The 10,580-nt window shown below is 44.4% G+C and overlaps 2 protein-coding genes across 4 annotated transcripts; one reads left to right on the forward strand and one right to left on the reverse strand.

Annotated features, from left to right (window-relative positions):
• Window positions 1-73: 73 nt before the first annotated feature.
• On the reverse strand, window positions 74-1,711 carry LOC124065256 (protachykinin-like). 2 transcript variants are annotated; one of them, XM_046400486.1, is made up of 6 exons: window positions 1,066-1,711; window positions 877-911; window positions 568-670; window positions 450-473; window positions 319-375; window positions 74-243 (listed from the first exon to the last, which is right to left on the reverse strand). In XM_046400486.1, the coding sequence occupies exons 1-6, from the start codon at window positions 1,178-1,180 to the stop codon at window positions 233-235; spliced, it is 345 nt and encodes a 114-aa protein (XP_046256442.1). In that variant the 5' UTR covers window positions 1,181-1,711; the 3' UTR covers window positions 74-232. The 2 variants fall into 2 exon arrangements, with proteins under 2 accessions (XP_046256442.1, XP_046256440.1); XM_046400484.1 differs by having other exon boundaries at window positions 877-947.
• A 116-nt stretch (window positions 1,712-1,827) lies between these two features.
• si:dkey-256h2.1 (uncharacterized protein LOC337520 homolog) lies at window positions 1,828-10,046 on the forward strand. 2 transcript variants are annotated; one of them, XM_046400479.1, is made up of 12 exons: window positions 1,828-2,390; window positions 2,738-2,868; window positions 3,329-3,504; window positions 3,768-3,928; window positions 4,237-4,377; window positions 5,682-5,803; window positions 6,065-6,233; window positions 6,367-6,512; window positions 7,706-7,839; window positions 7,912-8,038; window positions 8,673-8,806; window positions 9,813-10,046. In XM_046400479.1, exons 1-12 carry the CDS (start codon window positions 1,951-1,953, stop codon window positions 9,939-9,941), a joined length of 2,010 nt encoding a protein of 669 aa, XP_046256435.1. In that variant the 5' UTR covers window positions 1,828-1,950; the 3' UTR covers window positions 9,942-10,046. The 2 variants fall into 2 exon arrangements, with proteins under 2 accessions (XP_046256435.1, XP_046256436.1); XM_046400480.1 differs by lacking the exons at window positions 8,673-8,806; window positions 9,813-10,046 and adding an exon at window positions 8,432-8,654.
• Window positions 10,047-10,580: the final 534 nt, after the last annotated feature.

A 10,580-nucleotide genomic window follows, 5' to 3' on the forward strand; every position in this document is an offset into this window, starting at 1 on the left:
TAAACTCGTGTCCTGTCCGGCTCACTTGTCTTTCACCACTTTAGCTCAACACTAGATGGCGCTGTTTGCCTAAAGCTTCTCAGCACTGGCAGCAGTGATAAAGTTGAATTTTAAATGTCACCTTTTTTTTAATGAATCAATGACAAACTGACCCAAAATAAAAACTACATTCAGCTTCCAATGGACGAAAGTAAGAAACAAACGCACGCAGATCCTCAGTCGTCTGTGCGGCTCACGGGGCTCCTGCACGGGTGAAATTAGCCTTTACTTTCAACAAAATAACTCCTCGTATTCGATGTAATATTGGAAGGATCTTACCTCGATTTCCAAAGCTTCTTTTGCCCATAAGGCCCACAAAAGTGTGAAACTTGTGCCCTGTAATTAAAAACGCCAGTTAAAAATCCCTGCAGTCGTTCGTGCTGAAAGCAAGCGGAGTTAAAAATACTTACGTTTACGTGCTGTCTGCGATTTTGCTGTTTGGAGGAAAGAAAGAAAGAAAATCAGAGCTGAATGCTACAGACCTGAACATAAATAAAGTGTTGATTTGTGTGAGATGCCACCAAGTACCGGAGGCTTTGTTCCCCATGAGCGCGAGATGCCGGCCAAGTCCTGGTTTTCCGGTCATCCTCACTAATATATCTTGAATTACTTCACAGTTTGGCCTTTCGTTCTTGTTGAAAACAAAGAATGTAAAGGAAGAAATGAAATATTGCTTGATTATCTCTTTGTATAGTAATCATTACTTGGTTTTCAGCTACAATTGAGTCAAATAAATCATTTTGCCTTGAAATTCCAAATCGACAAGAGTAAATTCTGTTTGAGCGACTTTTCCATGGCGAAATATTTTGGGAAACGCTGGTATGGAAATAGTCTTACCTCTTGGATGCCTTCTCTCCAGCTGTCAGCATCCACTTCTTGACAGAAAACATTTGTCAGAAGCAGCTCAACTAAGAGAACAAGTTTAATTACCTCCATCGCTGCTGTGCGTAATTTTACCCAAACACCTGTGCGTAAAAATAAACAATCAGAATCCTACTGTCCTGGTTTACAGCTAATGATACATACGTGTGTGCAGGTAGTCTGCACGTCGCTGCTGGATTATTTTAACGCTGAAAGGTAACAGATAACGCCGCGTCTTCCGTTCTGATGCACCTCTGCGCCACGGGGGTCTCTTAACCATCCTTTTTGCGCACAAGAGCTTTTACGCACAACTGAAGAGGATGATGTCGGTCGTCTCCGGCAATTATTCTGAGTCACGATTCATTTTGACATATTTTATAATTAGTGTGCTCTTCATGCACTGGGTCCTTGGAAGGAGAGGAGTTAGACTCTTGGAGTTTCTGAAATGCTGTGACAGGTGCAGCCTGAAGGTCACCGGGTGGACCAGTTCCGTACAGACGACTAGCATGTCAACTGAAGAGTGAAACTTAACGTCGTGCCTGCGAGAAAAATGTCAGACCCCGTCAGATCGCTCACCATGAGACGTCTTTATAGCACCCAGTGCTGGAAGGAGTATTCATACTGTATACTGCTGCGTAAGTAGTAATGCCACAGTGTACCGTGTACTTACACAGTGTACCGTGTACTTACGCAGCGTACAGCGAAACTGCTCTGCTCAAGAGTCAAGACTATTTCAGCGTGTAATTAGGCTTTTATATCACATAGATGTGATATCAATAAATGGTCATTTAATTAACTGACTTCCTGCCAATGAGAGCTCAGTGTCTTCATCCCACATCTGAATACGGAAATCCCGCTTTCCATCCGCCAACGCGCTGTGCGCCTTTAAAAGGCTTTCTGTCGCCCATGGGCCGCCGTAGACGTCGGCACCCCGCCTCCAACTCAAAAGTGTTTGGGCGAATGTCAGGGTTTCTGAAAACGCAGAGTGAGTTTAGACAGCAGCTCGAGCTTTTAAATTTGAGTTCATGGACTTTCGCCGTGTGAGGAATCATGACTTCGCTGCGTTCAAGGTCGTCCATGGTTTGGTTCCTTGTTTTGACAGTTCGTGTAACTGAAGCTATAGTGAAACCGAAACTGATCGGGCATGAAGCGGCCTGTGAATCCCATGATAACACAGTTATCTTGAGATCCAGTAAAACCTTCACAGCCGCCGGGCCGGAGCCAGGCGACATGACGGAGGCGTTTACTGTCCCAACTCTGGATGGAGAGTTCTCCTACCAGCCGGGCGCCCTGGGGGGGCCTCTCATCGTCCACGCCTTCACCAACAAGTCAGGGGCTCTGGAGTGCCTGTGGAGTTCCGAGTCTTCTCTGACCAGCCTGGTGCAGGACCTGCCCGACAGTACGCATGTTCTCTTCCTGTCCCTGGATGACTCAGCGGTCAGTGATGCTCTGTGGATGAGGGACCAGCTGCAGCGGGTCGCCATGCACAGGTGCCCGGAGAGGAAGCACTGCTTTAAGGCCAAACGCAGCATTAGGGGCCCATCGCTGCACCTTTTAGAAGAATGTTTAAAAGCACAATTACAAATAAAGAAAATCCTACATTTAAATATAAAGTACAGAAATATTAGCAACAAAATGGGCTCAAAATATTAAAAGTATCTGAGTGTGAGACAGTTTTCTGTCCTGTGACTGAAGCAGATATTTAAATAACACAATCTGAGACGTTTAGAGAGGAAATCTGAGGAACATCTAGAAGGTGACAGCTGCCTCCATGTTTCTCTTCCTGTTCTCTCAAGTCTTTGACAAACCACACTGAACCTCCTGCCTGTTTCTGCAGTAAGAAGGAGGTCCTGCTCAGGCTGCACTTCTGTCCTGTGCCGGTCTTCGCTCTGGGAAACTGGATACCCTTGGTGTTGTACTACTGGACGGCCACATCACGTCTTGCCCAGGCTGTTTTCACCTCGGAGGGTAAGACTGCTGTCTCTTCATGGGCTCAGTGGGTCAAATCCTCTGACTCATTCTTGTCTTATATATGTACACACACATGTATGTTTTAAGCCAAACAATACAACACAATCTCAGAATTATTAGATTTTTTTATACATCACCCTTCTCGTCGTGGCAGCCAAGCTTTTCAAACTGCAGCCACAATATGTGACATATCTTAAAGGTTCATTTTGTTGTTGTTTATTTCTGATATTTATGGCTTCTTTAATGAGAAAGCTCCTCCCTTCACCCTGTTTTTATGTGATGCATTTTGCATTCAAGCGGCATTTAAAACAGCCATTGTGGTGTGACCGAGCGCAGCTGTCTGAACTCGTACTGCAGGTTACTAACTTGAGGTCACTCAAAGGCGCTTCAAACAGCAGCAAGCAGCACTCATTTTTACATTTCCTGTTGAATTTGTCCTTTTGTTTTCCCCTCACAGGGTGGAACATGCCTATTATCATCAAGAGAGTAGATGCCAGATATGATTGGCTCATGACACGCTGGAGTCAGAAGTCGTACGAGCTGATGGATGTGGGTGACGGTTGTGATCCATACCCGTCGGTGTCAGGTGCTGTGGCTTGGGTGTCTGAGGGCAACTGCTCCTTCTTCACTAAGGTCTCTTAACTGTTAATGTGGGTAGTATTGCAGCGTGCCGCACGAAAATGTCTGAAACAACTGATCGATTATCAAAATTATTGGTGTACATTCCTCAGTACACACAGAAATGTTGTCGCATTGTTGTGAATTGAATATCTTTGCCATTTTGGCCTGTTGGTTGTGAGCACAAGCTGTGTGAAAAAGGTCCTGCTTGACTGGAGGCAGGCGTGATTTGCAGTATCAGCTTTCATCAACACTGGCTGTACTGCACTTCCTTCCAGGTGCAGAACATGGCCAGTTCCAACGCCTCCGGTGTCCTTGTCTATGCTCTTCCTGGTAACCCCCTCCAGGACATGAACTGTGTGGAGGATGAATGCAACACAACGCTGAGCATCCCCGCTTCCATGGTGCACCTGGAGCCTTCGGTCGCTCAGGCGCTGCAGTACGACCATCACATGCTCACTACACACAGATTAACTGAACGCTTTCAAGGCTAAAGTAAAGATCCTCAGAGGGCTGTTTGCTTCCTCTCTGCTGATGCTGCTGACCTGGTCCGGTCACAGCTTTGAATAATGTTTCCAAAATATCACATCTCCTGAAATTCATCGTTTGTTGTCTCCAAAGAACAGAGCATGTGGTGCGAACTTTGGTTAATTGAGGATTTGAGCTCATCAAAATCACTGTAAATTGCTTTCATTTTGCATCTTGTCCAACATTTGATGCCTGATGATGACTGGATTTGTTTTGTAGGTCTGGACAGCTGGTGTATGCATCCTTCCAGAGCACCCCATCTCCAAAGTACTTCTTTGGTATTGACCAAGAGGGGATACTGGCTGAGATGGGCGGGTTTCTCTACCCCTCGTTCAGCTTCGTCAACTGGCAGGCACAGTGGTAAGGATCCAAACGAAGGGCTGAAGGGTTGAACAGACTCTGCTTTAACAGGAGATCTGACATCAGAGAGCCCTCGAAGGTCTAACGTGTGGAAGGCCTGACGACAAAGGTGTTACTTTAATAATCAGGTCTGGATGAAACAAGCTGTGCAACATGTTCTCTTTGTAATAATAATAATGATGCCTGCACTGTAATATGAACAAGTGCTTTGTCATCGGTTTGGGTGTGAGGGAGAGCCGAGTGTGCACATCTCCCCTTCAGCAGGTAACTGCTAACAATACTGATAAGTTACACCTTGTGGACAAAAGTACTGGGACATACCTCTTTATTATTGAGTCCAGGTGTGGGATGGGGCTGTTTCTCAGGGTTTGGGCTCGGCCCCTGACTTCCAGTGAAGGGAAATCTTAATGCTTCAGCATACCAAGACATTTTGGGCAATGCTATGCTTCCAACTTTGTGGCAACAGTTTGTTGAAGGCCCTTTTCTATTCCAGCATGACTGTGCCCCAGTGCACAAAGCAAAGCTCCATAAAGACATGAACGGAGATTGTGAGTCAGGCCTTTTGGTCCAACATCAGTGTGTGACCTCACAAATGCTCTGCTGCATGAATGGGCACAAATTCCCACAGAAACACTCCAACATGTTGTGGAAAGCCTTCACAGAAGAGTGGAAGCTGTTAGAGCTGCAAAGGGCAGAACAACTCTGCTCTCAACTCTGAATGAGAGTTCATCTTATTTATTTATTCAGAAAATCAGAAATGATCAAATTCTACTCTGACAATGACGTCTTCCCAAAGTTTACATTACATTATTTTCTTGTTCACTCTGCCTTCATCAGGACAAATTGAGTTGCACTATGTTGTCTTTGGAGCTGTGTGCAAGCATGCTGATAGCAGCTTAAAGTCAAATTTCTTCTTTGTGTATCCATATTTAGCTAATAACGATGATTCTGGTTCTGATGATAATAATAGATGTGCACCACAGATGGTGGTGGGGATTCCCTGAGGGGGAAGTGCTGAGAGGGTTTTCAAAATAAAACCAAAAAGCTGTACAAACATAAACCAGAAATATTTTCAGGTTTGTAACACTGATTTTACTTTAAGTTTCTTCAAAGAATTGATAGATTGCACATTATCTGATTCATGTCTATATCTGTTTTCTTCACAATTTGAAATGTAGACATCCTGTATTTGACTAAAATAATAATAATATTTTAATGTAACTTGAATCTGATGTGTGTGCCCACCATGACAACCTGAAAGGCGTTGTGTTTGTGTTTGTGTTCATCTGTGACTCGGTGTTCAGGTTTGATTTCTACGCTGATCTGCAGACCAAACTTCAGCATCCTGCAAAAGTTGTTCCTGTTTTTGACAAAGTCCTCATGCAGGGGGAGACAGGAGCGGTGGCCACAGTCAACATGCCGTCAGGTAACTTCACCGACGACCAGTGAGTCCAGAGATGGACAGATTAAAACGTCTCTGTTCTGTGCTCAGGAGACGCCTTAGATCATAAGTGACAAATACTGCATGATTACCTTTGGTTTTGTTTTGCTGCAGCACTGAAACTGGTTTTAGACCATCATGTGACCTGAACTGTGATGCACAGCTTTGCGTCAGTGCGAGGACTGTATTAACTACATGAAACATTTTGATGATACTAACATCTGAGGCAATTCCGTCTCTCTGCAGGCTTGTTGGACTTTAACGTGCTGGAGCTCGATGCGTCCCTATCGTGTCCCGGCAAGAGAGACTTGTCCTGTGCACACTGGGATCACACAGTGCAGCTGTTCATCTGCTGCGATCATCTCAGTCCGTACTGCAACACAGAGCTGGGCCGATGGATCACTGCCTTCCGCAGGTGTGTGGACGTGAAACACTCCTGAGAACCAACAGATACAAAAGATGATCTCAGTAACTACTTTTCATATTAATAATCTGCCTTTGAGCTGTGAGAGTCGTGTTATTTTATCTGATGTGTGTTATTGTTGCAGAGGTATCGGCCGCTGGCTGACTGACGTGTCCCCCCTGCTCCCCCTGCTGGACAGCAACAGATGCACTTTGACCATGAAGACGGTGCCTTGGGCGATGCCGTGGATCGTCTCCCTCAACCTGAGATTCAGTATCGGCAATCAGACAGGTATAACATGTCCTGATGTTTGTAGGTGCACTGAGCAGGTGGTACACAGGTATGCACACTATATCTACAAAAGTATTGGGACACATGACCTTCACAACAGCAGGGATTTTAATGACGTCTCATTGTAAACACACAGACAGCTTTGCAGCTCTAACAGCTTCCAGTCTTCTGTGAAGGCTTTCCACAACATGTTGGAGTGTTTCTGTGGGAGTTTGTGCCCATTCATGCAGTAGAGCATTTGTGAGGTCACACACTGATGTTGGATGGGGTTGAGGTCAGGACTCTGTGTGGGCCAGTCAAGTTCTTTACATTTTCATGGGTAAACTGCAAGCAGGAGCTGCTAATGGCTAATTTGACAGATTTTTAATGGCACCAGAGTGCCCAAATCTCAAATACCGGCTACAAAAACACATGGCTGAAAATTGTAGTCCATGGCTGACTTACTTGCTGTTCACAGCCTCTAAATCTCACAGTGTGTCTCATTGGAATTTACAGAAAAGGTCCTTTGCAACAATATACAGTATACAGTATTGGAGTATAAAATGGCATATACCATGATAGAAAACATTCCCCTCAGCAGGATCACTGCACTGATTGCACTGAGAAGCTTTGGTGGTCAGATTTGTCCCACTGTGAGGACGGAGAGCTGAGAACCCAAATATCGTCATTTTCTGTCCATTTTCTCTCACTGGAGGATTTTTCAAAAGCAGAGAGCTGGAACTTCTCTGCAGGAAGGAACAGTGTGTCTGTAAATAGTTACTGGAACATTTGTGGATAAAAATGACATTTACTGCAAAGACAAAGCTTTTAGTTCCAGGAAATGTTGAGTCAGTTTCCTTTAAAAAACACAGTCTGTCTTATTTTGATGCAGGGTAAAGTCAGACGTGAGCCAACAGAGTCACTGCATCACAGATGCAGAAGAGTTCCCTTCACTGAAAGTCGGGGGCTGAGCCCAAACCCTGAGAAACAGCCCTGTAAAGCAGTGTGTCTGTATACTTTTGTCCATAGAGTGTTTTGACTGAATATGATACAAGATGAAGGAAACCAGTCATTCTTCATAACAAAATTGAGTAACAGTAGTATTATTGATTGATTTTTACCATGTGTGATCACATTTATTTTGTTTACCGTTTGTCATGATTACACCGCTTTGTTTTGTCAAGTGAATATTTTCACTTTCTATAAATCCACAGGTAACATCACAGGTGGTGACGAGGAGCTCCGCCCCTTCAGAGTGATGTCACTGTACAGTGGGGGAACCTTTGACAAAAACTACAACAAGAGATACCAGCCAATCAAATTCCACATCCCGGCATCAGTCAAGAAGGTAACAATCTGATCACCGTTAAACAACTTCCTGTCTGAGGCGGCACCTGAGCTGCGGTGCGTCTGTTTTCAGGTCGAGCTGTACGCCGTCATCACAGCGCATGGCAGCGATGACCACCGCTGTGGAGAATTTTGCATCACTTCCCACCACTTCCTGTTCAACTCTGTTTTTAACAACACCCTCGTGTTCGACACGGCAGGTGAGAAAAGTTGGCTCATAAAGACTCTCACTTCAAGGGCCGTTTAGTAGTAGCTGTTCTGGAGCTTTCCATCATAGCTTTACCCCATCTTCACCAGCAGTCCAGCCAATCATATCAATATTCATTTATAATATATATATATGTTATATAATATTTTGCCAGCTGCTGTTTCCAAGTTCAACAATGAACTTTGAACCTCAACATTTAGGCCATTAAAGTCATTTAAATCTTGAAAGTGAGTTTTGAAAGGCACACACCCCATGTTGACCAATGACCTGACCTCCTTCTGATACGTTAACAGTCAATTGGCAGACAATAAAAATGTTTTATTGTTCAAGCCGCACCTTATGATTAATTGTGATGTGTCAGTAAAATGTGCCTTACGTCTGCCAGCTCATTTTGATGCCCTTCGCCTGCCGACAATCCAAAGCCCAAAAGAACAGAAAGTACCAAGAAATTCTCAAGTTTTAGAAGCTGGAACCAGCAAACGTTTGGGATTTTTGCTTCAAGTGACGTGAAGTTGATGCCAATTAATGTTGGTCAGCTGACCAATAAATTGGCCTAACATGACAAAGAGCAACTGATTGACGGGTGCTTCCTTCTGGTTTTGGGGGTCGTGGTGGGGAACCATCAGGAACACCTCTGGGCTGCACCACACAGGTGAAACACGGGGCGGTACCAAACGAACACGGCACGTGGCTGTACGGGCGAGGAGGCTGGTGCGACGGGCTTCAGGTGGACCCCTGGAGGACCGACGTCACCAAACAGGTACGTCCTTTGGCTCTAAACGTCTGTACGGTAGCTGCTGTTTAAAGCTGCACTGATGAATACTTTTATGTTAATAATGGATCAAAGCTTTAAGGTTTCAGCGTCTGTCAGCACATTGTTTTGGTTTTGTGGCCCTTTACTGTTTTGGTTCACTCTCGCTGCTCACAGGCAGCTGTTCCCGGTGAAAAACCTTTCTAATCCGACTGTACCGACGGTCAGAGTTAGCGACTAGCTGGTGAACCCAGCTGACCATTTAGCAGCCAATAATCCAGATGTTTTAGGAGGACCGAAACAGAGCTAAAAGAGGAGTGAATATTCAAATTAATGATAATGTTGCTGTGTGTCTGGAGGTGAAAATAGGCCACTGTTTGCTCACATGTTCACCACGTTACACACACACATTCACACACTTTTTCAGGCTGAAAGCCCAGTGAGCCCCTCTCACTCCAGTACACTTCCAAAAAGCTTGGAAAGTCAAACTGAAGTGAAGCATGTGTCTGACGAAAGCCCATTAGAATTAAGGAGCTCTGAGTTATTCTGAAGTGAGTTATTGACCATAAAGGCTCTTGATATAATCATGTAAACTCCTGACTTGTTCCTGCCTGGAGTCAGTCACATGCAACACAGTCCTGAGATCAGATTTCCTGTGGGATTTAACTCGAGCGCACGATGAAAAGAAGCAAAGGCAGCGAAGAAGGAGAAGAACACTAACAAGCAAATGTGGAAGCACATTTACTACAATCATCTCTTTTGTACTTTCTGTCACTTCTGTAAATTTTGCGCAAGTTTTGTAAAAACCTTTCTAGAAAGAGGCACACTGTTGTCAGAGTGTAGTTGAGACTTCCTGTCAGTCTGTGGTCTTCAGTACTCTGCTGAACAGTTCAGTTTGAGGGAAGCTAAATGTGTCATTTTTCACATCGCAGCCTCCTGAGTGATGTGTGTTTGTGTGTGCTGCCTGCTGTTTGTATGAACATAAGAAGCATGTTTCTGATTCTGTCTTTCTCAGCTGGACATGAACGCCTCCAGCCCCTCCAACACTGTTGAGTACTTTGGCTTGTTCGAAGGGCACGATCCAAATCCGTCCAAGGACCCAGGATACATCATCATGTCCTCTTTTCTGGTCTTTTACAAGTGATGCTACACTGTACAACTCCACAGTTTGAACACTGATGTGAATGAATTGGTCTGAATTGAATGAATGTAAAGTGAAGCCAAAGATTAAACTTCTATTTTCCTACTGCTTTTCTTTCACTGCGTCCATTACTCTCGGTCCGATTTCATTAACTTCCATAGACGGGAGGTAAACAGTAAAACTGATGGCAGCACTTTGGCAGAATATCACCTAGATTTTCTGAAGATGTTACCCTGAAGTCAACCAGAAGAAGCCTTACAGCTGAATGTGCTGAAGATGTTCTGAGAAGAGCCTCTCCTCACTAATTACATGTAATCATGTACAACTTGAAACTTCGGGGTGAAAAATGTGTCTCAGTGAGTCATCTTCCTGTTGGGAGGTGATTCTGCTGATCTTCAACAATAGAAGATCTTATTGGTTTTTCTCTGCTGAGCTGCTGCTTTGTTGAGCGAGACGTTCAGATCGCTGTTGTTAAAGTTCGTCACATGGCTAAATACAACCAGAGCTATTTTTATTTTGTTTTTAAGAACTGTTTTCTGTACATGTGGACATTACGCCTTAGCTCACGTTACATTCATTTAGCAGACGATTTGGACCAAAGTGATTTATAATACGGGCCGTCACCCTACAAAGCATGAAACA

Source organism: Scatophagus argus, chromosome 9, assembly GCF_020382885.2.
Source record: "Scatophagus argus isolate fScaArg1 chromosome 9, fScaArg1.pri, whole genome shotgun sequence".
NCBI classification, from domain to species: Eukaryota; Metazoa; Chordata; class Actinopteri; family Scatophagidae; genus Scatophagus; species Scatophagus argus.

Excerpts from the sequence above, each read along its gene's own strand:
- si:dkey-256h2.1 (XM_046400479.1), top strand. The coding sequence starts at position 1,951 with ATGACTTCGCTGCGTTCAAGGTCGTCCATGGTTTGGTTCCTTGTTTTG. Across the intron at positions 5,804-6,064 it reads CACAGTCAACATGCCGTCAG|GCTTGTTGGACTTTAACGTG; the intron begins GTAACTTCACCG and ends GTCTCTCTGCAG. Across the intron at positions 6,234-6,366 it reads TGGATCACTGCCTTCCGCAG|AGGTATCGGCCGCTGGCTGA; the intron begins GTGTGTGGACGT and ends TTATTGTTGCAG.
- LOC124065256 (XM_046400484.1), bottom strand. The coding sequence starts at position 1,180 with ATGGTTAAGAGACCCCCGTGGCGCAGAGGTGCATCAGAACGGAAGACG. Across the intron at positions 671-876 it reads GGAGAGAAGGCATCCAAGAG|AACGAAAGGCCAAACTGTGA; the intron begins GTAAGACTATTT and ends GTTTTCAACAAG. Across the intron at positions 376-449 it reads ATCGCAGACAGCACGTAAAC|GGCACAAGTTTCACACTTTT; the intron begins GTAAGTATTTTT and ends TTTTAATTACAG.